Raw genomic sequence first — 27843 nt, 5'->3', positions numbered from 1 at the left:
TCTAATTTAAAATTTGACTCTGCTGAAGTAACTGAATGTCTTAAAATACAAATGAGCTCAGAATTTCAAGCTTCAGCCAGAGAATTTCAGTGAATTTGAAATTAAAGTGTGAAAAACAAAGTTCACTCTTTGGGTAAAAATTAAAAGGTTTAATAAAGACAATAAGAGACATAGATAATAAAGCAAAGAATAACGGATGGGTGCTTGACGCTCTGCCAAGAGCACTTCTGGTGTTTTGGGAACACCCTTTATATACCATTTCTCTTGCATCACCTTGATGCATATTCATAGACTTTATGCATATTCAAACTTTTCCATTAACTAGTTTACATCTTCTAGGAACTATTTTGCATGGCCACTCCTTAGATCTGCCTTTTTAGAGCATGCACGTTTCTTGGCTTGTGGTTTTAATCCTTTTCTTATCAACTTTTAATTTGGGCTTTGGCTCCTTCTTTCCACAGGCAGTGAGTGTTGATAGCAGCCAGGTCCCCATCATCTGTTCACTGGAGGTTATCCTAACCAGCAGGCAGTTCAAGCATACTATATTGACTATTACTACTTATGCCTAAATTTTTGCTAATAGCAGGAGAAAAAAACTACATTCACACAGCAAAGCCATTTTAACATTATACATATAACATTCATCTTAATACTTGTGAGAAGTCAATATTATAACATGTATTTATAACAAAAGCAAAGCATTTATAGGACTCTTGTATATAGGACCCGCTTGGCTGACATTTTTTGGTCATGTTTAGTTTTGTAATGTACACAGTTGTTGTGGTTTAACCCTAGCCAGCAACTAAGCACAACACAGCTGTTCATTCACTCCTCCCTCCCTCCCTGCAGAGGGATGGGGAAGAGAATTGGGAAAAATGGTTTGACAACTGAACTTGACAATTGATGAAGTTGACGGTGAGACAATGATCTTTAAGGTCTTTTTCAACCTTGATGATTCTATGATTCAGTGATTCTATGAATAGCAAACCTCATGGCTTGAGATAAAGTTTACTCAGATAAAAAAGGAAGAGAAAAAAATAGAATATACAAAACAAATTATGAAAAATGCAATGGCTCACCACTTGCTGACTGATGCCCAGCCCATCCCTGAGCTGTGATTCCAGCCCCCTGACGAAGCCCTCCCAGTTTATATGACAAGCATGACATCATAGAATGTTAAGGGCTGGGAGGGACCTTAAAGATTGTCTATTCCCAACCCCCCTGCCATAAGCAGAAACACTGCACACTAGACCACATTGCTCAAGGCCTTATCCAACCCAGCCTTGAACACTGCCAGGGTTGGGGCATCTACAAACTCCCTGAGCAACCTGTTCCAGTGCCTCACCACCTTCACAGTAAAGAATTTTTCTTATGTCTAACCTAAATTCCCCTCTTTCAATTTGTACCCATGTCCTGGGCTAATGCTTGTATCCCCATTCATCTGTTCTGTTTATGTTACATATTAAGTTCTGCACCTTTAAGACTGGCTCTGAGAGTGAAGGGGGGGAAAGAAGAAGCGCAGTTTGTTTTCAGAAATGGCACTCGCTCCCCCGCATGCTTCTTTGGACTGTATTGTCTGTAGTACAGAAAAATAGTGCAACAGAGTTCTCCTTTTCTATTAGTTAATTTTTAGCTAGCTGAGGCAGAGAATTTCCCTGGACTTCTTTTTTTCCTTTTTTTCTTGGATTTGTTCAAACCTGCTCTGGACTGAAAACCCAGAAAAACCCCGGGAGCTCACGTCTGTGGCCCACTGGGGCCTGGGCCTCAGTATTTTCCAGCGTGGTAGGGACTGATAAGAGACTGAGCGAGCTAAGCTACACCCCATGAAAAGGACTTTTCTGGATTTGCCATTTCATCGAACAGTGAGAGATTTTATTGTTTAATATTATTCAATTTTTGTTAAATAAACAGGTTTTTCCACTTTTCTCCAAGGAAATCTTTTCCCCAAACCAGTTGGGGTAGGGACCACTTGAATTTGCTTTCTGGAGGGACCCTATTTGGAGGTTTTCTCCCAAATTTGCCCTAAACCAGGACACCCATTACTCCTTGTCCTATCACTACAGTTCCTGATGAAGAGTCTCTCTCCAGCTTCCCTGTAGGTCCCTTTAGATACTGGAAGGTTACTATGAGGTCTTCACACAACCTTCTCTTCTCCAGGCTGAATAGTCCAAATTTTCTCAGCCCGTCTTTGTAGGGGAGGTGCTCCAGTCCTCTTATCCACTTCATGACCTTCTTCTGGATTTGCTCCAACAGTTCCATGTCCTTCTTATGTTGGGGGCACCAGAACTGTACTCAGTACTCCAGATGGGATCTCACAAGAGATGAATAGCAGGGGAGAATCACCTCCTTCAACCTGCTGACAATTCTTCTTTGGATGCATCCGAAGATGTGGTTGGCTTCCTGGGCTGTGAACTCACACATGGAATATCCTTATTGTCAGTTTAGGTCAGCTGTCCTGTCTGTGCCCCTTCCTAGCTTCTTGTGCACCCTCAGCCTTGCTGGCTGGGCATGAGAAGCTGAAAAGTCCTTGATTTAGTATAAGCACTACATAGCAACAACTAAAATATCAGTGTGTTATCAACATTATTCTCATCCTAAATCCAAAACACAGCGTAGCAGTGCTGCAACAACACAGCACTGTACCAACTGTTAGGAAGAAAATTACTTCTATTCCAGCTGAAAACAGTATACAAAATAAATGTCATATAAATAAAAATCCAGCTTTGACTGGAGGATTTTAAAAGTTACAACAGTTTTTAAAATTACTGTATAATATATTAATACTTGAATGAGGTCTTCCTCTCATACATCTTCAATTTTTGTCATACTTTTCTCCACCCATCTTCAGATGGGGCTAAAACTATTTTAAGTTTAATGAATACTTATTTTACCAGTGAGTCCAAGTTAATTACTCAGTACTTTGACATATGAAATGTAAATTTCATTTCTGTGTAGATGTGGGGGTTTTTTGCCAATCCTGTTAAATTTGGTTATAGCAACTGTACACCCTTTTCTACAGTGATGTTTCCCTCACTTAATTCAAATAAGTAACTACTACTTTTTTTATTTTCTTTTCCTGAAGTCGAACAACTTATCCTTACACGGAAACCCAGATGTATAGCCAAAACACCGGGGGAAATTACTTCGAAGGAAGTTCTGCACAGGCAACTACAGTGGTCTCCTCTCATAGTATGGTGGGCACCGGAGGGATTCAGATGGGTGTTGCAGGAGGACAGCTCATTAGCAACTCAGGAGGGACCTATCTGATTGGAAATTCGATGGAAAATTCTGGTCATTCAGTGACTCATACACCAACACGGGCCTCCCCAGCTACAGTAAGTACTTCAGAACTATGTTAAATCTTTGGGGATATTTCTTAATCACTATGATGTTCTGGCATGCTGACATGTTTCTGTAGCGAAAAGCATATTATGTTGGCAGAATCAGTAATACATGGCTTTGTCTTGCAAATATTTACATTTAGTTTAACTCTGTACATGTAAATAGTACAGTGCTGTCATGGTTTAATCCCAGCTGGCAACTAAGCACCACACAGACACTCACTCTCACCCAGTGGGATAGGGGAGAATCAGAAGAATAAAAAGGAGAAAACTTGTGGGTTGACATAAAAACAGTTTGATAATTTTAAAATGGAAACAATAGTGATACTGTTAGGAATAAAAAATTATAAGGAAAAGAAAAAAATAACAAAGAGAATGGAAATAAAATTAAAGAAAGACAAGTGATGCAAATGAAAGCAATTGCTCACCAACCCACTGAGCCAGTCCAGCTGCCCAGTCAGTCCCTGAGCAGTGACCCCCCTGCCAATGTCTCCCCTAGTTTTATTGCTGAGCGTGACATATGGTGTGGAATATCCCTTTGGTCAGTTAGGGTTAGCTGTCCCAGCTGTGTTCCCTCTCAACTTCTCGTCTACCCCCAGCCTACTCACTGGTGGGGCAGTGTGAGAAGCAGAAAAGGCCTTGACTGTGTAAGCCCTGCTCAGCAATAACTAAAACATCCCTGTGTTATTAACACTGTTTTCATCACAAATCCAAAACACAGCCCCATACCAGCTACTGTGAAGAAAATTATCCCAGCCAAAATCAGTGCAGTTCACTGGGGATGCTTGCATGCATAAGAATGTGGATGAGACTGAAAATCTTACTACAACCTCCTTTCAGGTAGTTGTAGAGAGTGATAAGGTCTCCCCTGAGCCTTCTCTTCTCCAGGCTAAACAACCCCAGCTCCCTCAATCCTGTTCCTCATATGACATTCTCCAGACCCTTCACCAGCTTCCTTGTCCTTCTCTTTACCTCAATGTCTTTCTTGTAGTGAGGGGCCCAAAACTGAACACAGTATAGGCAGGGACATCTTACATTAGATCAGGTTGCTCAAAGACCTGACCAACCTGACCTTGAACATTTCCAGGTGTGGGGCATCCACAACTTCTCTGGGCAGCCTGTTTCAGTGTCTCACCACCCTCATTGTAAACAGTTTTTTGTGTCTAATCAAAACCTACCCTCTTTCAGTGTTCAAGCATTGCCCCTTGTCCTACTGCTACAGGCCCTACTAGAAATTTTGTCCCTTTCTTATAATTCCTCTAAGTATTGAAAGTCTACATGGAGTCTTCTCTTCTCCAGGTTGAACATCTCCAACTCTCAGTCTTTCCTCATAGGAGAGGTTTTCCAGCCCTCTAATCATCTTTGTGTCCCTTGTCTGGAACCACTCTAACAAGTCTTGTTTGTGCTGGGGACCTCAGAGCTGAATGCAGTACTCTAGTACTCTAAGTGGGGTCTCACAGAAGTGGAGGAGAATCACCTCATTTGACCTGCTGGCCATGCTTTTCATTCAACCCAGGATGCGATTGTCTTTCTGTGCTGCAAATGCACATTGCCAGCTCATGGCCAATTCTTCGTCCACCAGTGCATCCCCAAGTCCTTCTCCACAGAGCTGCCCTCAATCTGTTCATTCCCCAGTCTGTATTGATACTGGGGATTGCCCTGACCCAGGTGCAGTACTTTGCACTTGGCCTTGGAGAACTTAATGAGATTTGCATGGGCCCACTCCTCAAGCCTGTCAAGGTCCCTCTGGATGCTATATAGCAAACCAACTGAATCACTCAGTTTGGTGTGATCTGGAATCTTGCTGAGGGTTCACTCAATCCCACTGTGTGTTATGTTGATGAAGATATTAAACAGTATTGGTCCCAGTATGAACCCCAGAGGGACACCACTAGTCACTGATCTCCATTTGGACATGGAGCTATTGACTGTAATTCTTCAGACATGGCCATCCAGATTCTTATCCATCTAACAGTCTGCTGATCAAACCCATATCTCTCCAATTTAGTGGCCAGAATAATTTGGGGGACTATTTGAAAGGCCTTACAGAAGTCCAGGTAGATGACATCCACAGCTCTTCCCTTTCCCACTGATGTGGTCATTCCATTGTAGAAGACCACTAGATTAGTCAGACATGATTTGCCTTTGGTGAAGTCATGTTGGCTGTGTCTCTAATCACCTTCTTGTTTTCTATGTTTTGACATATGCAGAATCACAGAATAGGTAAATTGGAAGGGACCACTGGAGGTTGACTAGTCCAAACTCTCTGCTCAAGCAAGAGCCCTAGAATACATTATTTAGGATTGTATCCAGACAGTTCATGAATATCTCCAGAGAAGGAGACTCCACAATCTCTCTGGGCAACCTGTTCCAATGCTCAGTCACCTGCACAGTAAAGTTCTTCCTAATGTTCAGTTGGAACATCCTGTGTTCCAGTTTCTGCCTGTCGATTCTTGTCTTATTGCTCAGCACCACCAAGCAGAGCCTGGCCCCATCCTTTTGGAACCCTCCTTTTCGATACTTATATACATTGATAAGATCCCCTCAGTCTTCTCCAAGCTGAACAGGCCCAGCTTCTTGAGCATTTACTCACAAGTGAGTTGCTCCAGTCCTCTAATCATCTTTATAGCCCTCCACTGGACTTGGTCGAGGATGTCCACGTCTCTCTTGTACTGAAGAGCCCAGAACTGGACATAGCACTACAGATATGGCCTCACCAGGGCTTAGAGGGGCAGGATCACCTCTGTCCACCTGCTGGCAATGTTCTTCCCAATGCAGCCCAGGATACCATTTGCCTTCTTGGCCACAAGTGTACTGCTGGCTCATGGGCAGCTTGTTGTCCACCAGGACCTCCAGGTCCTTCTCTGCAGAGCTGCTTTCCAGCAGGTCACCCCCAGCCTGTACTGGTACCTGGAGTTATTCCTTACCAGGTGCAGGACCCTGCACTTGTCTTTGTTGAATTTCAGACAGTTCTTCTCTGCCCATCTCTCTAGTTTGTTGAGATCCTTCTGAATGGAAGCATAGCCCTCTGGAGTATCTGCCACTCCTCACAATTTTATATGGTCAGCAAACCTGCAGTGAAGGCACTCTATCCCTTCATCCAAGTTATTGATAAATAAGCTAAATAATACTGGACTCACTAATTTGCACGACAATGTGTTTCATGATCTTACCAGGCTGGCGGTGAGGCTGACTGGTCTGTTGTTTCCAGGGTCCTCCTTTTTAGCTTTTTTAAAGAGCACATTTCCCTTTTTCCTGTCACCAGGGTTCCTGACTGCCATGACACATATAATGCAGAATGACTTGGCAACTATATCAGCCAATTCCCTCAGGACCCTGGCATTCATCATCTTGGGACCCATGGACTTGTGTGCACTCAGGTTCCTCTGGTGGTCATGAACTGATCTTCTCCTATGATGGGAGGGACTTCTTTTGTCCAGTTACTGCCTTGAGGTTTGGGGCCTGAGATATGTGGAAAGAGAGATTTTCATTGAAAACTGAGGCAAAAAAAAATTGTTTACTACCTAAGCCTTTTCCATGTCACTTGTCACCAGTTCTCCTGTGCTATGTATAAGGCTGGAGAAGAGAGTACATTTTTTTAATCTTTCTTTTCTGGCCAACGTACCTGTAGAAGCCCTTCTCATTCTTTTCATCCCTTGCCAAATTCAGTATCAGTTGTGCCTTAGCTTTCCTGATCTCATCCCTACACATTCAGGCAGCATCCCTACATTCTTTCCATGTTCCCATGTCCCTGTTTCCACAGCCTGTGCATTTCCTTCTTGTACTTTAGGTTTGACCAGGAGGTTCTTACTAGGTCATTCTGATTTCCTGCCTTCCTTGTCTGATCTCTTGCATGCGGGAATCAAGAGCTCTTGTGCTCTAAGAATAATGTCCTTGAAGAGCTGCCGACTTCTCCCCTATAAATAATAAAATTTAAATCACCCTGCACGTTTTTACTATATGTAAATGTTTTAAGGATTGTTCTGATAAAATTTGCATTGTACTACCAATGTTTCCTAATGTAAAAACTTTCAAAATGCGCATATAGTCATTAAATTAAAAAAAGAATTATGCTTGTTTGCCTGGTAGGAACTCCCATCTATCAGTTCTGGTTTTTCTACTGCTATTTTTATCCCCCCTGCTCCCCTGGGGTCATGTTCCGCCCAGCCATGGTCCAGAGGAGGAGGGGTTATATCTAAATAGCAAGAATTAGAGGTAAAAATGAGGCTCTTCTCTTTCTGGGATGAGGTCCCGGCTTTATTCGGGGGATCTGATGCAGAAAAGAGGAAGAGACTGGCCCGGCGCTGCTTTTTGAAGGGAGGGAAAAGGGGGAAGAATTACAAATTACAGCCAATAGAAAAACATTACAAGGGAGGAGTCAGGGGAAGAGACTAACCGCTCTGCAGCTCAGAGGGTGTCTCTCCGGGTCATACCATGTTCCTTAATGCATTACAACACCTTCCCCTTTTTTATTATATAAAATTAAAGATAGGGCTTTGGGCTTATTCTTACGCAGAACACAAGATTGTCCACCACTTGTGATTGGCGGGTCGGTTAGGTTGCGTTCAGTCTGCTAGCTCTATGTGGTTGACTTCTGAGGTAGAGGGGATTAAACTACTGAGAGCCTTCAAAATTAAACAATGAACAATCCTGAGTGCTAGTATGATCAGAAACATCTCAACAAAAATCAACAGGATTGTTTTAACTATTGAAGTCCACCATCCCGTGAGTCCCCAGCCTTTGAACAGCTCGCTAAATCAGTCCTCCGATTTTTGCTTCACTTGTCCAATCAGGTTTTTCAGTTCTCGGAGGGCTACGTGGACGTTGGGAGCTTTCGAGGTCAGGTTTAAGCAGCAAAGTCCTTCAAATTCCTGGCATTTGTGTCCATGCAGCAGCAGAAGGAAATCTATGGCTGCTCGGTTCTGAAGTGTAGCTTGCCTGGTGATCTCCTTGTCTTCTAGGAGGGAGCTGAGGGTGGCAGATGTTAAATTTGCCTGTTTGACTACCCAGCACTCTGGGTGTCCTAACTCACCTAGTGCTTTGGCAGCTGCAACCCATGGAAGAAATATGGATACAGCAATTCTTTTTGATTTTGCCCAATGGAAAATTTCAGAATCACAATTTTGGTCCAAAATACCAGTGCTTCTCTTGTGGAATTTTTGGGTCGAATTGTCTTTCTGAATCCATTTAGTGATTTGGGTTTGTATGGGTGCTAACAGGGACAGCCGCCTGAAAGTACACAGCCCTCCTCGAAGCCGAGATGGGATCCCTGCCCATGGTCTATCCCCACAAATCAAAAATATACCTTTAGGGAGGTATTTTGGATGTAGAGTGGAGAGGATCATCTGCTGTGACATGACTTAGCATACTACACCATTTTTTTGCTTTGAATTCCTCTCGATACAGGATTATGTGGTGATATAGTTTAGTATCAGACAGCGAATTGTAAGTGAAGTGGACACAATAAGGTGCGGGGGAGGAACCCAACAGCTCTAATTCTTGGGGTTCCTTATCTGCCATGGGCAGTTTTGGTAACCACTCCTCCACAGGGTTCTTAACTACTACAGCCTGCCGCTTATGGCTTTCATGTGGCTGGGCGCTGTGTGTTTTGGGAAATGTGTTAGGCCTGGGAGTGTCAAAGCTCACTGGAATGTCACCAGCCTGCAGTGGGATGCCTACCAGACAGGTGGACATAGGGTCTTTTGCTGCTGCAGTGAACAAGCAGATATTCTCTTGCTGGAGTGTTTGTGCCACGGTCACCCAGATGTTCTGTTGTGGCTGAGGGACAATCCAGGCAGCTGCCAGACTGCTCAGTGTGAGCAGGATGACAGCAGAGGTAAGGCTCATCATGGGTTTGAGTGTGAGGTAGGCTTTTTCTAAAAGAGAAGAAACAAACATTTTTAAAGCATATTCAAGTCAGGGTGTGCAGGTCAGAGAGTAACCAGAGGCTAGGAAGGTTTCTTCTTGCTCTCTTCTGGCGGCATCTTCTTTTGGAAGCAACTACCACTTGTTTCTCATCTCTTTCTTCTGGGGCTGGGTTTTTGGGAACAAAAGGCTTTACCCACTTCTGAGGTATCCATCAGGGGCGTGTAGGGGTGGACACACACGTGTAGCCACGGCCCCAGGTGACAAGTTCATAGGGGCCTTTGTTCTGCCAGGTTTCTGGGTCCCTGATTAAAATTGGCAAAAGCTGTGACAAATTGATCACCACTGTTAAAATGCTGAACCACCAGAGGACTCATGTTTTCAAATTAACAGTTCAGGAAATTGATGGTAAACATGGCTTTGCAGAGCTTCTGTTGTGGAGACATTCACACTGTCCCACTGCCCTGCCTGGCTAGGACTTGTTTGAGCATCTGGTGTGTACGCTCAATCACAGCTTGACCCATGGGGGAGTGGGGAATGCCGGTTTTGTGTTCCACTCCCCACTGCTGGACAAATTCGAGGAACTCCTTGGATTTATACGTTGGGCCATTATCTGTTTTAATTTCCCTAGGCATCCTCAGCACTGAAAAGGCTTGTACTAAGTGTAGTTTGGCATGTATAGCTTTTTCTCCTGCATGAGCAGAGGCATACACTGCTCCTGAGTATGTGTCAATGCTCACATGTACATACTTAAGGCGACCAAAACTGGGAATGTGTGTGATGTCTGTCTGCCACACTTCACAGCTCTCAAGGCCACAGGGGTTAACCCCGACACCCAGCGATGGCACAGCCTGGAGCTGGCAATTGGGACAGCCAGCCACAATGGCTTTAACCTGACCCCGTGTCAGCTGGAACTGACGCATAAGTCCTGGCACATTTTGATGGTATTGCTGGTGGCTCAGCTTGGCATGCTGAAATACATCTGGAAGACGTGTTTTTTGCTGGGGCGGCCAGGGAATCAGCTTTGCGGTTTCCTTTGGTGATTTTGCCTGGTAAATCTGTATGTGACTTCACATGCATCACATAGAAAGGATGCTCTCAATTTGAAACTAAATAAATTAATTTTGAGAGCAATCTAAAGAGATGATCATTCTCAATGTCCTTGAGAACTGCCTGCTCTGTTCTGGACACCACCCCTGCTACATGGACTGAGTTGGTAACTAAATTGATCGGCTCCGAAAACTTCTCAAAGGCTTTCACGGCTGCAGCCAGTTCAGCTATCTGGGGTGACTCCTCCACAAACTCAACATCAGCTACCCAATGCTGAGTCTGAGGATCTCTCCAAGTCTTCACTGACTTATGGGATGTCCCAGATGCATCAGTGAACACTGTAAGAGCTTTGAGTGGCCGTTGGCTCCTTTTCTCACGAGGAATGAGGTGGAATTCCTCATGAAACAATTTGTGTAATGGCGCGTGGACTGATATCTGCTCACTATAGCTTTCCAGAGCTAACTGGAGGTTAGCATTGCTCTGCAGCAGGTGCTCAAACATCTCTTTGGTCAGTTTCTCAGGAGAGTGTTTTCCTTCCCCAGAAAGTCTGACTGGGAGGTGAATACACACAAAGTCACAACCAGCCAGTTCCCGCAGCCTCACCCTGGCCTTTTGGATCAGTTGAGCCATCAGCTCTTGTGGCTTGGTGATGGTTTTGGGTCATTGATGGGTAAGAAAGACTCACTCTATGATTAAAAGTGAATCTCTCTGCCCCTCAGCCCATTGGAATATCAACCCATGTAAGTGTGGTAGTTTCCCCAGGATAATAAATTTGAAAGGCAGCTCAGGCCTTGAATCAATGTGCCTTTCTTTCTGTCAAGGCCTTCTGTGCTTTTTCAATTGCGGTTTTTGCTTCTGGAGTCATTTCCCTGGGAGTAAGCAGCTTTCTCTCCCCTTTCAATAAATTAAGCAGGGGACTCAGGTCTTCATTAGTGAGACCTAGCCAGGGTCTGACCCAGTTCAAGGACCCGCACAGTGAATGGAGATCCACTAGGGTTTTGGGATTGCTAATAATTTCCAATTTCTGCGGAACCACAGTCCGTGCGGTGATCTCCAGGCCCAGGTATTTCCAAGATGGCATCCTTTGAACTTTTTCCTCCTGTAATTGGAATCCAGCAGAGGTTAAAACTTTAACCACTAGGTCAAGTGTGTGTTGGAGTATAGTGTCATTGGGACAGCACACTAACACATCATCCATGTAGTGCAAAATGATGGCTCCTCTTTTTTCAGTGCGAACAAGGGATTATAATGACGCCACATACTGCTGGCAGATAAAGGGACTAGCTTTCATCCCCTGAGGTAATACTCTCCAGTGGTATCGTTTCATTGGGGCTTCCCGGTTGACTGTGGGGATTGAGAAAGCAAACCATGGTGCATCTGCTGGGTGTAGGGGAACTTGGAAGAAAGTCATTAATGTCCAGAACTGCCAATTGCCAGTTTTGTGGGATCATTGTCAGGGAGGGCATTCCTGGTTGGAGGGACCCCATGTCTTCAATCTTTTTGTTTATTTCTCTCAAATCCTGCAGGAGGAGCCACTTATTTTCCCTGGCTTCTTTATTACAAAGACTGGGGAATTCCAAGAGCTGGTTGTTTCTTCTATGTGGCCTTTGGCTAGTTTTTCCTCCACAAGCACTTCGAGAGCCCTGAGTTTTTGTTTAGTAAGAGGTCACTGATTTACCCACACTGCACTGTCATCCAGCCATGTTAACTTTTGGGTGGAGCGCTCCACAGTGGCCCTTTCTAAAAATCCTGGGGGGGTCTCAGGAATGGTTAGTTTAACTCCCCACTGGGATGTGGTGTCTCTCCCCCACAGGGGGCACTTGTAGTCAGTGACAAAAGGTCGGACACTAGCCAATTTGCCATCCGGGCCCTCGATCTGAACAATGCTTTTAGAGATCTTTTCCAATTTTACCATTCCAACACCCTGTATTTTGCCCACCACAGGTTGCAATTCCCAATGTGAAGGCCACACCCTTTTGGGTATGATAATCACATCTGCCCCAGTGTCAATCAACCCTTCCACATGGAGATGCTCTGATCCATGAGTCAGGTTGCACCCCATAATGGGTTTGTCCTCACCAACTACTTCTGCCCAGTAAACTCCTGGTGCTTTGTCATCTACTGGGACCTCTGCTGGAACAGGGATCACCTGGGCTATTATCTGCCCCTTGGTCAAATAGAAGGGTGGCTGCGGACAACGTGCCAAGAGAGTGAGGTGTGTTAGGTTTCCCTTAATTGTCATGGGGGCCACCTCAATTTCCATAGGTGTGTGCGCTGTGTCCCCAATAACAAAATACCTACTATCCAGTCATGCCATGTCTTGTGAATTATCCTGCAGGTTCACTCCAATGACTGTCCAATGGTTAGACCTGAAATGAAAAGCTTCAGCAGTTACAAGTCTGGATTGCTTTTGAGGCTGCCAGATCTTGTTAGACATGCGTTCCCCACAATTATTTTTTTGCAGTTCCACACCCCGCTTCCCTTCCTCCCTCTTTTCAATTAAAATACAGGCTTTTTTTTATTTTTTGGCCTGCTACATTTGTGTTTTTGTACTGGGCGGGAAAGCGCTTCATTTCCAGTTTTTTGTTGCTTGGCTACAGCTTCTTCCTGGTGTTTCTTTTGTTGCTGGCTTTGAGGGCAGTCTCTGGCGAAATGTCCTGGCCTCCTACACTGGAAGCAGATGGTATGCTGGAGATGTTCTGGTGGCATCTGTGGCTTGTTCATTCCTGATGTTGCTGCTCCCACAGTCCTTGGGTTCGTCGGTCCTGGCTTCTTGTCGTGTGCACTATACAGATCTGCTTTCTTGGCACATGCTTCTATCCTATCTGCTAAAGTGGGTGGAGGATTAATAGGCAGACTCAGGATCACTCTGCGGCAGGCCTCATTGGCATTTCTCTGAGCCATCTCCTTAATTAGTTCCATCTGGGCCACTGGTCTTTCCATCTGCCATTATATCTGCACTCGAAGCCGGTTGACAAACTGCAAAAAACTTTCTGATGGAAGCTGTTTAATATTAACATAACTAACTTGAGTTTCAACTGTTGGTAATTGGTTAAAAGTCATTTCTGCTACATCACAGCTCTTATCTGCAATAGATTTTGTTAATACTCGCACCTGGTCTTGAGGTTTAGCCCACCTTCCCTCCCTGCATAGATGTTCTAAAGTTATTTCATTATTCTCTGTATCATGTGTATCCTGTGCACTTTGTCTAAGGTCCACTAGGAGGATACTTAAGGCTTTTTTCCATGAGCTTTCCCAAAGATCAAACTCGGAGGGAGTTAAGAGACACCGGAAAAGGTCTATGAGATCAGCAGGAACGAGATCCTGTCATTTTAATGTAGCTCTTATTATTCCTTTTAATACTTCACTATCTCTACCAAATTCTCTCTGTGCCTTGCATAATTCTTTTATATTTTGTTAAGAAAATGGTTGATATTGCACTTGAATTCTCCTATTACCAGTATATACCACAGGAGCAGCTGTAAGCATGTCTTCATCTTCCTCAGGGCCTGTACCTCCTGGGTTTCCCCACCGACCCCCACCCCCACTGGGCCCAGGGCTCTTCCACCGGGTCTGGGGAGGGGCCCAGCCCCACCCCCACAGGAGCTGGACTAGGGCCCATTCCCCCCGCCCCGGGGGGCAGGGCCGGGACACCCCTCCCTTTTCCCCCCTGCGGGAGCAAGGGGTAGAGCTATCCCTCCCACCTCCCCCCTCCTGGTGGAGACAGGAGGAAGGGGCATGGGGAGCAGGATTGCAACATCTGGAGGCGGGGTTTCAGGGTGATGTCATGCAGGGCGGGGGCATGGTGGAAGGGGGAGGAATGTCTGAGGGAAGGAAGGGGTTGTGAGCGGGGTAAGGGTTGTGGGCGGGGACAGGTGGGCGGAAGGGGTTATGGGACAGGGAAGGGAAGTACAATGGAGGCCCCCCCATCTGGCCATCTGGCACATGGCCAGTACCATTTTGGGTCCCAGCCATATGGGGATAGGGGGGTTCATTGCCTTTAACGGTTGGGATAGGAGGGTACAGGGAAAGCCCTCTGATAGCTTGCGCAGCACTATCAGGGACAGGGGGCTGAATGAGACACATGGAACCAGGAATGGCATTGTCAAGGTGCAGTTCCTGAGTTTCTTGATCCGTTCCATGTGTCTTTTTCAGCTCAGGAGCAGAGGGTTTGGAAGAAGGGTTAGCGGAAACCAATGGAACCTGCAGTGGCTGTTTTTTCGCTTCTCTTTCCCTGTTAACCAGTTCTTTCCAAATGAGAAGAAAAAATGAGAGATATTTTGAAGCAGATTTCTCTCCCTCCTCTACTTTAAAGGTTTAAGAAGTTTCCAATCCTATCCCATGCAGGGACAGAATCTACATCTAGCATGTCAAGCTGTGGGACGTTATGAGACAGCCATGAGATAAAATGTTTCAACTTATTTCTAGAAATCTTAACATTTGTGGTGTTATAAATGCAAAGGCAAATTCGTGATATGAATTGAAAAAGAGAAATTTATTAATAAATAACAACAAGCGAAACAGCGATAAAAACCCACAATAAAAAAGATCAGCGCAGCGCTGGGTGGACAGGGTCTACACCAGAGGTATAGGTTTCCCAAATCCACGATCGAGGGTTCCCAAGCTTCGGTTTTTATAGGGATTTTCTGTCCTTAGGCGAAAATTCCAAGCAGGTTCCATTCACCAAGTGTCCTTGATTGTCCAGTGAATGGATTTCCTGACATGGAATAATGACATTAACTGGTGTCCGGACAGAATCTCCTCATATGTAAAGGAGATTCTGTATGTATTGCAACGTTAGGTTTTCATGGCAGGGCGGTGGAATCCGGGCTGGTGCCGATGGATATCTCGGCCGTGCTTTTCCCCTTTGTCCTTCCTGATTGCCTTTTCAACACCGGGATGTTCAGGTCTGGCAAGGCCTATCTTTTGGAGCTTGTCTTTCTTTCGTTGATCAGTTTGTTCCCTACAGGAATCTGCAGGGCGTTGCTCGGGTCCGGAGGCAGATAATTTCCCCGAGCCAGCTCCATTGTCGTCTTGATGGTCCGTGTCCTGTCTGTTTGTTCGAGTTGATGGGCCTGCCTGAGTTCGTTATCTGGGTGTTGTTGGCAATCAGTGGTTTTTCGGAGAGAACCCCGTTCCGCTCTGAGGAGAGGCCTTTTTACATTTCATATTTTTATGTCATTGCAAACACATTTGTCTTATTTATAAACTTCGAATTTTTAATACAAACAATAATTTATTACAGTCCCCCACCTAATAATTTATTACATTTAAAAATTCGTTATTTTAGCATCAATTCTCTTTGGAAGGAAAGTATTTCTTTTTATCCTTTTTCACCTTTTCCTTCCTCTGTTACCCAATCATTAATTTCTGTTGACAACATGTGTTTGCTTTCAAATTCCTCTAAGGCTTTTAATGCCTTATCACTCTCTTTCTCTTCCTCTAATATCATTAATTTAGAGAGAAGGGCTGTTTTATCTTGTGCCTTTTCTGGGTCTATTGGGAGGGTGGCAATTTGCATTCCTTGTACCACGGAGTGTATTAATCTAATCAGGCAAGGAATCAAACAGGGCAGAAAGATGATCCCGGCAATTGAACATCCTACAAAGAATACTAGCTTTTTCCACCAAGCCCCTTGCCCAAAAATTTGATCCCACCAGGAGGCTTGTAGGATGGAATTCCATTTCTGGACTGGCACATGTGCCACCTTCTTAATTTCTGCAGCTAGTCCCTTTATAGTCTCTCCATAATCATCTATCTCCATGCAACACTCGGATTCATTATATCTTCCGCACACTCCTCCCTCCTCGGCTAGCAAGTAGTCGAGAGCTAATCTGTTTTGGTAAACAAAGGCTCTCATTTGGGAATGTTGCTTTGCTAGGAGTTCCAGGGCTTCTGAAGTGTGGTTTGAGACTACTTCCATTACCGCTTGCAGTCTGATGAGCCGATTGAGGAGGTAAATGGGGGTTCTATAACCCCAACTGACATCATTTGCCCAGGTGGCTGGACCATAATATTGTATGATCCTCTCGGCAGGCCATTCCTCCTCTTTCCATTTCTGGCTCCCTCCTGCCATTGGTAATATCTTTTTTAGATCCCTCTTTTGTCGAGCTAGAGTTTCAAAAGAGGGGAGCACCTAAAGACTTGCTTTCATCTTTTGGTAATGTAAAGAAAAATGGCCGAATTAATCCCAGTGTGCATGACCCTTTCCACTTCCGTGGTAATTCACTGTATGCTTTCTTTCCGCATACCCAGTAAATTCCATCGGGAGCTTCCCAATCTTTATTAATTCTTGCCGGATCCTCCCAATAGTCCCTCAGGCCTATGAATGAATGGAAGGGATTGGCCCCCGGTTTTTTGTTCCAACACAGTCCAATAGTTTCTATCCACTCGCAGTTATTTTCCCGATAGGGAATCCAATACCCCTCGGGCGGTTCCGGTTGCCAGATTTTTGTTTTCTTATCTGAGTTTACCGTGAGGGTATTTACACACGGAGTGTATCCTACCAGATTTGTAAACTCCTTTCCCTCCCGGCTGATGCAAAAAGTTCCAATTATTCGTTTGTCGATTACCCATCCCTCTGGCCTCCGGGTTGTTTTTGAAAATTTTAATTCTGTCCATTTTAGTAATTGTTCAGGGGTCAATCCCTCTCCCTTCCATGGCCATCTTTCAGCTGATTTCAAACCACCGCATATCCAACAGTTGGATAAACCCAATTCAGTGGCTATCTCTTGCATTAAGTCTACAAATAGATTTTGGTTTGGGCTAGGTAATTTCCAATTGTCATATTGTTTCTCCAATAGTTCGTATTGTTTACTGAGAGAGTTTAACCTCTCTTGCTCCAATCTTTTCTTTTTATTTTCCATTTCCTGTCGTTTCATTTCCATGGCTATCTGTTTTATTTTATTCTCTGGGTCTAACCCTTCCTCATCCTTAGAAAAACAGAACACTAGGTCAAATTGAAGACACGCGTTTTCGTCATCTGATTTCAATAGATCCAAAATTATTGGTTCATTATTGAATGTCAGTTTCGCTTCGCGTTTCAAATTTTTCCCTTCCCAATACATTTTCCCCCCCATCATGCACGGTTTTAAGTTTGCTTTATTGTAGCATGTAGGGTTAACTCGGTGGTAAGCCAAAAATGTTGAATGTTTCCTTCCCCCAATCCAGACAGTTTTATTACACTGTCCACAGACCGCGATTGGGGAAATTCCCTTTATTTCTCTTTTATTCCGGAAGTGGGTCATTGCGACCCCTAATTCTTCCGAGGTCCGAATGGGTCTTTCCTTGATACTTGCTCCTGAGCTCGAGCACCAGACTTTTTCTTTTAATTTACACAATTTGAGCTGAGTATCGTTTAACCAACATATTCCCGCGTGTAATTCTGGAGGACACTCGGTCAAACGCTCGATTTTTGTGGCAGTCTGACACTGCTCACACTTCCCCAGGGGACCCTCCCCTGGGGGCGCCTCGGGCTCCATTCCCTTGATCGAGCACATGGCTAGGCTCAGGGACATCAGGATTCCCCACAATTGCATCCCTCTGCCATTCCCTTCGCCCGTACAAAAGTATACGGCGGGGGTAACCATCTTCTCGGCAGCAAGGACTGTCTTCAGGGGCCCTTGATGTCCTGATGGCAAACCTTCGCTTAAAGGTTGCCCACCGAGACGCTTTAACCGGGTCAAACCTGCACGGTACTTTCACGGTTCTACGACACTCAATCTCCAAGGGTTCTGCTTTACAATCAAGCTGACCCCCTAATCCTTTTTGATAGAATAGGAACCACTCCGGAGAGTCAAGTTCCAAAAGGCCCGCCCGGGTTGCAAGTATCAGGAATCTGTTGGTCTGATCTAATTCTCTTTCGTAGCACCTAGTGCACAATCCCTTTGGTTTATAACCCCTTATGCAATGAGCCACCCAAATCTGCTTACAATAAGCGCACTTAAAATGCACAAACGGAAAACAGTAACAATCACGGATATTACAACTTATCCTTTCGTCACTGTTCATTTGTGTTGTCTCCGGAGCTTGATTTTCAAATCTCCTGACGGGGTGGTGATCTTCCACTCAGGGGCTTTGCAATCGGGAACTTTCTTTGCTCGAGAAAAGTGAGTCCAACCTTTCTCGGCCGTTCGTACAGCGGTGTCTGTTGTCAGAAGGACGAGGAACGGGCCTTCCCAGTGAGGGCTGAGGGGAAGTTCCCTCCACACTTTGATCAATACTTTGTCGCCCGGCTGGATTTTGTGGATTGGAAATCCCAATGACGCGCTTTGGGGAATCAATCCTCTTCTCCTGAGCTCCTGTAAATTTTTATTTACAGAAATGAGATAAGGTTGTAATTGCACATCCTCTATTTGAGGATGTGACACCGGCATTCCATGCTTATATGGCATTCCATATAGCATTTCAAAGGGGGACAAGCCGGTTTCCGAATGAGGCATGGTCCTGATGTTTAACAGTGCCAAAGGAAGACATCGGACCCAAGTCATTTTTGTTTCAATTATTAATTTAGACAATTGTGATTTTAATGTTTGATTCATCCTTTCTACCTGCCCCGAACTCTGAGGATGCCAAGGAGTGTGATATTGCCATCTGATTCCCAATGCTTCCGACAATTGTTTAATGATTTTTGAGGTGAAGTGAGTACCTTGGTCTGAATCGATATGGTCTACTATCCCATATCTAGGAATTATTTCTTCTAGTAGAATTTTAGACACTGTTTGGGCTGTAGCCTTCGCTCTAGGAAATGCTTCTACCCAATGTGTCAGTTTATCTACTATCACTAGTAAATATTTATTTCTCCCAATTTTTGGTAATTCAGTGAAATCCACCTGGATTCTTTCGAATGGCCTGTATGAAAGTGGCCGACCACCCCAATTTGTTTGTTTTGAATTTGATCGATTAACTTTCTGGCATATCACACACCCTTGTACCTCTTGTTTGGCAAGTTCAAAGATTCCTTTACATCCGAAAAATTTTAAAAATTGTTCAGCCAACGCTCTGGTTCCCCAGTGGGTTTGCTCATGCAATCTTCGGAGTATTCCCTTTGCTATACTTTTTGGAACTAGCTCCCTCCCGTCCGGCAACCACCATTTATTTTCCTTGAAATATCCACCTACCTTTCTGAAATCTTCCAGCTCCTTCTCCGAAGGAAGCACGGATACTTCTGGTGGTTCCTTGGGGCTAATCTCAGGAATACTTACCACCAGCAACGCAGCTCGTTTCGCCTCTTTGTCTGCTAAATTGTTCCCCCTGGTGTGAAACTGCCACCCAGTTTGGTGTCCTTTTACATGGACTACCGATATCTCCTGGGACTCCCTGACCGCTTCTAAAATTTGTCTAATGATTTCTCCATGTATTAATCCTTTTCCCTTTGTATTTATCAAACCTCTTTCTTCCCATATTTTTCCGAAAGTGTGCACTACTCCAAATGCATACTTTGAATCCGTGAAAATAGTCCCCCTTTTTCCCTTCAGGCCCTTGAGGGCTCTTAAGAGTGCAAATAGTTCACAGGCTTGAGCTGACCAGCTTGCCTGCAGGGGACCCGATTCTATGATTTGTCTGGTCATACCATTTATGATGGCATAACCTGACTTTCTTTTTCCTTCTACCATTTTTGATGAACCATCAATGAACCATTTCTCCCCCCCTTCTAACTCTTGATCCTCCAGGTCCGGTCTTACCTTAGTTTGCAATTCTACTGCTTCAATGCAATTATGAAATAGCTCGCCTGTTGGTTCCCCAAACAAAAACTGCGCCGGGTTCTGGGCAGTAGTCGTTCTTAACTCGAGACCTGGCGAACTGATTAGCATGGCCTCGTATTTCAGAAGCCTTGAATCAGTTAGCCATTTCTCGGCCTTTTGTTGTAAGATATTTCTTACATCGTGTGGGGTGTAGACTGTTAAAGAGGCTCCAAAAGTTATCTTTTTTGCTTCCCCAACTAACAGAGCTACTGCAACAATTGCCTGTAAGCAAGTAGGCCAACCTTGACTGACTGGGTCTAGGATTTTTGATAAAAATCCTATGGGCTTTTTCTTTTCTGCCCATTCCTGGGTCAGAACTCCTTGGGCTGTTTGTCCACTTACATCGACAAACAGCTGGAATTCCTTGTTCGTGTCCGGCAAGGTTAGAACTGGGGCAGTTATGAGTGCAGTTTTCAGTTCCTGGAACTTACTTTCATCCCGAGTGGTCCATTTTAATCTGTCTGTATTGAATCTCTCGTATAGAAATTTTACTTTTTCACTAAATCCTTCAATCCATTGCCTGCAATATCCCAGAAGCCCTAAAAACTGTCTGATTTGTCTTTTGGTTTTTGGGGCAGGAAGTATGAGAATTCCTGCCACCCTGTCAGGGTCCAATTTCTTTTTTCCCTGTGATATCCAATGACCAAGATATTTCACCTCGGGCTCTGTGAATTGCAGCTTAGACTTTGATACCTTCAAACCTTTCTGTCCCAAAAAATTTAACAAGGAAATTGTACTCTTTTTAACCTGTTCCTCTGTCGTCCCGGCAATTAGTAAATCGTCTACATATTGTAATAATTTTGTCCCTTCCTCCGGAGTGAATTCAGTGAGTAACTGTTCCAATGCCTGTCCAAATAAATTTGGGGATTCCACGAATCCCTGGGGGAGGACCGTCCACCTTAATTGTTGGTTTCTGTTTGTGTCAGGATCTTCCCACTGAAAAGCAAAGAAATTCCTGCTCCCCTCATCCAAAGGACAAGTCCAGAATGCATCTTTTAGATCAATTACACTATACCATACATCCTCGGGTGAGAGTCTGTTAAGTAAAGTGTAAGGGTTTGCAACGACCGGGAACCTGGTTCGGGTCCTAGCATTTACTGCTCTCAGATCCTGAACCAGTCTGAAACTCCCATCTGCTTTCTTTACTGCAAGGATGGGGGTGTTATGTTGGGACATGCAAGGTTCGAGGGTACCTCCTTTGAGAAGGTCGTCAATTACTAATTTTAGACCCCTTCTCCCTTCTATCGGGATGGGATACTGTTTGATCCTAATTGGATCTTCCGGGTTTTCTATTTCAATCTTGATGGGGGTAATATTTAATTTCCCCACTTCTCCCTTTGAATGCCATACTCGTGGATCAATTTTTCTTTCATCTTTTGGAGTCAAATGAAATATCTTTATTACCAATTCAGAATTTTTCACGACAATGTTTATGCCTAATGCCACAATCATATCTCTGCCTAATAAATTATAGTCTGCTTCCTCTACTAACAATAAATTCCCTAAACAAACTTTATTTTGAGATTCAATTTCCACATCTTTTATTACAGAGACCTTAAAGGGGTCTCCCTTAGCACCAATCACGACCACCTTTTCTTTGCTTGCCATGCAACCCATGGGTAATTTTTGTAGGGTGCTTCTTTCAGCTCCCGTGTCAACCAGGAATTCTATTTCCTGGCGATGGGGACCCACTTTTAATTTTATCAAGGGCTCCGTAGCTGTTACTTTCCCCATCTGAAAGAGCCCAAGACTTCCCTAATCTTCCTGGAACACCTTTTCATCTTTTTGCTTTAGTCGGCAATCCCGTTGGATGTGCCCCACCTTTTTACAGTAGAAACATTCTGGCAGATTCTTTCGAGGAGCGGGACTGTCTTTCTGGGATCCCTGTTGCTTTTTCGGTACTGTTTTACCTTGTTTTTGTTCTTGTTTTTGTACTTCTTTTACTGCAGCCACTAATATTTTGGCCTGTAACTTTTGCTTTTCGTCTTCTCTTCGCATATATACCTTTTGAGCTTCTCTTAGAAGCTCTTGTAAACTTTTCTCTTGCCATCCATCAATCTTTTCTAGTTTCTTTCTGATATCCTCCCACGATTTTGCCACAAACTGAGTTTTGAGCAAAACTTCTCCCACCGGAGAGTTAGGGTCAGTCCCAGAATATATCTGCAGACTTCGTCTTAACCTCTCTAACCATTCAGTGGGGGATTCCTCCTTTCCTTGGCATTCCCCAAATGCTTTGCTAATATTTTGTCCCCGGGGAACTGCCTCCCTTATTCCTTGTACAATCATATTCCTTAGATCCACCATGCTTCTCCTACCTTCTTCCGTCTGAGCGTTCCAGCTCGGGTTTACACCAGGCCATTTTTGACTGCCTGGCGTTCCCTGTGGGTTACGCCGTTCCCAATCTCTGATACCCACTTGTTTAATCATCTCCCTTTCTTCCTGACTGAACAGCGATCTCAGGATAGCCATGAGATCCTCATATGTATAAATACTACTTCCTAAAAATTCATCTAATCTCTCAGCCACCCCAAACGGGTCATCCAACAGTCGTCCCATTTCCTTTTTGAAAGCCCGCACATCCCCTGAGTTAAGAGGTACATTTACAAACCCGATAACTCCTGGGGCAGTTGGCACTTCCCTGAGGGGAAACATTCGATGCCCAGTCTTGTTTTCTCCCCATTCCTCACTTGTCAACCTTGCCTTATAGCGAGTTCGACTCGAGGGAGGGGAACTGGGATTCATAGAAATTGACTCTTTTATTTGCAAATATTCCGCGGTAACCAATTTACCAACTGGTCTCTCCTCAATTACGTTTGAGGGTCCCGGTAGTGGTGGCCGGACTGGCAACGGGGGATGAGGCATCCCCCAGCTTTCCACCCCCCTGGCCCCTGAAGGGACCGAAACAGCTGGGGACTCAATAGGTGGGGACACAGGGAGGGCTGCCGGAACTACTGCCGTCACTGATTCCCTTGTCCGCGATGTGTGCGCTTCGGTTGGTTGCCCTGGGGAACCTGCGGGTGCCGACGGCACTACCTGATCTGCTGCAGGAGGTCCTGCTGGCCCGTGGTATGGTGGGGGTAAGTGATCCAGGGGTTCCCAGTTTTCTGTTTTTGTTTCACTTTTCTGTTTTACCGGGAACAACCCGACTCTGGTAGTTAACCAGAGTCTAGCGTATTCTTTCTCCTCAGGGTCCGGGGAGACTTTACGCTCCACGTGGGCGACTAATTCGCCACATGTCCATCTTTCAAATGTCCCTAGGATTGGCCAAATGAGATGGTTTCTCAACTCCTGACCTCCCCAAACTTCGGAACAGTAATAAATCATTTTAACTTTGGATTTTCTTTTCCTTTCGGGACATTTCTCCCAATTCCTCAACATCCATCCCAGAGGACTTTCTGGTGGGATGTCTAACAATGCTTTAGTTTTCTCCGAAGGGATTTTCTCATCAACTGTCTTCTGCATTCTGCTCTTTCTCTGCCCCATGGTAAAGAGAGAGTCTTACCTCTTTTTTTCTGCGTTGTGTTCGTCCGACTATATCTGGAAAGTCAAAGTCTGCTAATACTCACCTTCGCGGTTTGCTGTACCGGGGTTTTTCTTAGCGATTCGATCTTTCCCTTTGAACCTTTCCCAGGTTCTTTTGGTTGAAAGGGTTTACTAATTCCCGAGCTCACTAGGACGTCCTCTTCCCCTTTCAACCCTTTTGCGATCGGTCCTCCGGGACTCCCTTTAGTCCCAGGCTTGACAAACGTGGAAAGAGAGTCTCACACAGGATCGCTTCCTTCGCGGCCGGCCAATTCCCTCGCGGGAGGATGGAAACGCGGCCTTGAAGTCCGCACTCGCTCCGTGATCAGATCACGTCTCACACACACTTGCCCAATCGCCCGCTCAACCTCACAATACTTACAGCAATTTTCTTGTGAGGATGTCTTCGTGCACTTCAGACTTTTTACAAGCTACCAAGCCGCGGCTTTTCAAAGGCCCCACGCCTTCCCGAGCTCTCAGGATCCATTTCTCTTTTATTGGGGTTTTTACCTTTTCGCCTAAATTTGGTTCGGATGTCGGAGTGGACTGCGGAGGCTCTCGGCTTCCCAGGCCGCCGAAATCGGCGGGGGTACCCCCCTGGACAGCGAGATTCTCCCACAGTTTTCCCGATCCGAGTCACGGCACCAATCTGTTATAAATGCAAAGGCAAATTCGTGATATGAATTGAAAAAGAGAAATTTATTAATAAATAACAACAAGCGAAACAGCGATAAAAACCCACAATAAAAAAGATCAGCGCAGCGCTGGGTGGACAGGGTCTACACCAGAGGTATAGGTTTCCCAAATCCACGATCGAGGGTTCCCAAGCCTCGGTTTTTATAGGGATTTTCTGTCCTTAGGCGAAAATTCCAAGCAGGTTCCATTCACCAAGTGTCCTTGATTGTCCAGTGAATGGATTTCCTGACATGGAATAATGACATTAACTGGTGTCCGGACAGAATCTCCTCATATGTAAAGGAGATTCTGTATGTATTGCAACGTTAGGTTTTCATGGCAGGGCGGTGGAATCCGGGCTGGTGCCGATGGATATCTCAGCCGTGCTTTTCCCCTTTGTCCTTCCTGATTGCCTTTTCAACACCGGGATGTTCAGGTCTGGCAAGGCCTATCTTTTGGAGCTTGTCTTTCTTTCGTTGATCAGTTTGTTCCCTACAGGAATCTGCAGGGCGTTGCTCGGGTCCGGAGGCAGATAATTTCCCCGAGCCAGCTCCATTGTCGTCTTGATGGTCCGTGTCCTGTCTGTTTGTTCGAGTTGATGGGCCTGCCTGAGTTCGTTATCTGGGTGTTGTTGGCAATCAGTGGTTTTTCGGAGAGAACCCCGTTCCGCTCTGAGGAGAGGCCTTTTTACATTTCATATTTTTATGTCATTGCAAACACATTTGTCTTATTTATAAACTTCGAATTTTTAATACAAACAATAATTTATTACAGTGGTACTTAAAAATTCTTGTAATTTGGATTCCAAATTCTTTAGGGGTACAGACAGCTTGGATCCCATTTCTGCTGTTAAAAAGCTGTTAGCACAACTCGTTTTTATCTTCTTTCACCGCAAAAGCAACAAAGCCAGCAGTGGCAGGCTTCTCTCAGTTCGGCCCCCCCCCCCCCAACACACACTGGGGTAAGATACAAACTGCAAAGCCCAGCCGCAGCTGCTTCTACTAAGCCGCTAAAAACACGTGGCTGAGGCTGTGGGGGGGAAAAACGCTGCCGCCTGTCCCCTGGGCCGCGGCCGCCAGGTCACGAGGCTCCCACGTGCCTGTGCCACGCGACTGTCACATGCAGTGTGCCGCAGCCGTCTCCGTGCCAAGCCCACCGCTTGTGTGGCCTGGGGCCACTCCCTGCCACAGCCGTCGGCTCCATGGCCCTCCACGTCGTCCGCACAAGCCGCGCGAGCCACAGCCGCTGCCCCGGGTGCATGCCCGCCACCACTGCTGCTCTGTGCCCGCCGCTGCCGCTCTGCCGCAGCCCCATGCCTGCTGCCGCCCCGGCCAGTCTGACTCACTGCTTTTACATCCTCAGTTTTCTTGGGCAGTTAAGAAGATCCCTATTCCTGAGACTGACCTTCTCCGGGCTGGAGAAGGCTACCAGCCTCTGCCTTGTGAGCTGTGCCTGTGCTGTAGGTCGCATGGTAGCTGACATCTTCCAGGCTTGCGAAACACACACGTGAGCTTTTAGCCACTCTTGGGGGTCTCTAAAAAGCCCCACCAATGGGCACCAACTGCTATTTTTATTCCCCCTGCTTCCCTGGGGTCACGTTCTGCCCAGCCATGGTCCAGAGGAGGGGGGGTTTTATCTAAATAGCAAGGATTAGAGGTAAAAACGAGGCTCTTCTCTTCCTGGGACAAGGTCCCAGCTTTATTCAGGGGATCCCATGCAGAAAGGAGGAAGAGACTGGCCCAGTGCTGCTTTTTGAAGGGAGGCGAAAGGGGGGAAGGATTACAAATTACAGCCAATAGAAAAACATTACAAGGGAGGAGTCAGGGGAAGAGACTAACCACTCTGCAGCTCAAAGGGTGTCTCTCCGGATCATACCATGTTCCTTAATGCATTACAACATTCTAGCAAGCATTAGGGTTGATCTGCAATCATTGTTATTCATCAGTCATCACTATCCATAGGAACTAGTTGTCAGGATGCGTCTCTGGTGGCTGGATGACATGGAATGTTGAAGAAGCAATCTTTCAGATCAATGATTACAAGCGATCAGTCTCTCAGAATCATTGAGAGATTGGGCAGTCCGAGCTGAAGTGAAACAATCTCCATGAGTTGGAGGTTTTCTTATGGATGACAAAACACCAGAGAATTCCAGGGACTATTTATTGTCTTGATGTGATCTTTCTGAAATTGATCTTTCACCAGTTTCTTGGGCACACTCAGTTTCTTCTGTCTCAGGGACTACCGGCTTACCCAGACAAGATTGTCTGTCTTTCAAGTTCATCTCAAGGTAGTGAGTGTTGCAGTGACTTTCATCAAAATTCCACTTCCCTTTTTGTGTTCTATTTGATGGCAAAGCAATGGCCTTGACTATTGGTGCATTCCTTGGAATGATCAACAGAGGATGCAAGGGCTGGGTCAAAACTGTTAACTCTTCATCACAGTTCATTGAGATGACTGATGAATAGACAATGAGCTGTAGAGTACTTTTTCTGTCTTTGCTTATAATTAAAATTCTTGTTTCCTCCATGATGTTCCAGTGACCCCCGTGGGAATCACTGCATAATTCTCAATCTCATTCTCATTCATAAAGTATGCTAATTAGGAATTTGCCAATTCTGGGTTGTTTGGAAAGTTGTAGATGGTTCTGCAGATGGAGTTTGATTGGGGTTCCCCACAGATTGTGTTCCTTGAAGGATCCCAGACTGCTGAGTCACTGTCATTACTTGTGTGCTTCTCGTCCCATTCCCTGGAAGGGGTAGGAGTTTTCCATCCACATCTATCTTTGAGTGACATTGACTTGCATAAGGTCTTCCTCTTCTGCATCTTGGTCAAAGACCTGGTGCTTTCACGTTTCCTGAAGGCTCTGGGCAATTCTTTTCTCTGTGTCCATGTTTCCCACACCTGAAACATGGCTTCTTGTATAATTTTGTTGCCATAACTTCTGAAGAATTGCCCTGTTGATGAATTACATTGAGCGCTGCAAGAGTTCTTGCGAGTCTCTCATCTTGTGCTTCGAGGAGTTTTCTGAATCTGTCTACCAAGACATTTGTTTGAATTGCTGCAATGTGCTGAGGCGTGCCTACCTCACTGCAGGCTTTTATCATCTGAAGCAAGGTTGGCTGTGGATCAGGCAAGGCACTAATGATGCACTTGTACTTTGCATTGGCATTTGCAAAAGCAAGACTTTGAATCTGGAGTGGTCTTGCTGCTTCATCACTGCATTGTCTTTCCACTGCTTGTGTGAGATGGTTGATGAATGAGGTAAAAGGCTCAGAGGTACCTTGTTTTATTTTTGTATAAATACTGTCTGGAGTTTCAGTTGGCTGGATTTGCAAAATTGCTCTCCATGCTGCTTCTTTGATATCTGCAATCACGTCTTGAGGCAAATTTGCAGCCTGATCTTCAGATCTGTCATGAGGGTCATCTCCTGCTAGATGAGCCAATGTGAGGGCTGCATTTGGGCCTCCAGCACAAGTGTTTCTCAATTGCATGAGAGCCCTGCACCACTTCACATCCCATAGTATGTACTGCGAGTCTGTCAGGATTATGGAGCTAATATATCTACAGTCATAAGGTACCAAGTCATAATTGTTGAATGTGCCTCTCAACAGTTGCTTGAAATAGGGAGAATTTAATCCATTGTCTTT

General features: G+C 45.2%; 1 protein-coding gene and 1 long non-coding RNA gene across 2 annotated transcripts in view; one reads left to right on the top strand and one right to left on the bottom strand.

Annotated features, from left to right (window-relative positions):
• The window catches only part of LOC131591635 (transcription factor RFX3-like), a 287779-nt gene that overhangs the window by 101728 nt on the left and 158208 nt on the right, over positions 1–27843 (top strand). Inside the window, exon 4 of the mRNA XM_058862534.1 lies at positions 3083–3335. Within this exon, the coding sequence (XP_058718517.1) occupies positions 3083–3335 (253 nt within the window). The remainder of the gene's footprint in view (positions 1–3082; positions 3336–27843) is intronic.
• On the bottom strand, positions 7565–27150 carry LOC131591664 (uncharacterized). The gene is made up of 3 exons (XR_009280437.1): positions 25542–27150; positions 12558–12625; positions 7565–9217 (listed from the first exon to the last, which is right to left on the bottom strand). It is a non-coding gene; the product is annotated as an uncharacterized LOC131591664 (long non-coding RNA).

Source organism: Poecile atricapillus, chromosome W (assembly GCF_030490865.1).
Source record: "Poecile atricapillus isolate bPoeAtr1 chromosome W, bPoeAtr1.hap1, whole genome shotgun sequence".
In the NCBI taxonomy this organism is placed as follows: Eukaryota; Metazoa; Chordata; class Aves; order Passeriformes; family Paridae; genus Poecile; species Poecile atricapillus.
This window is presented reverse-complemented; position numbering and strand designations above follow the sequence as displayed.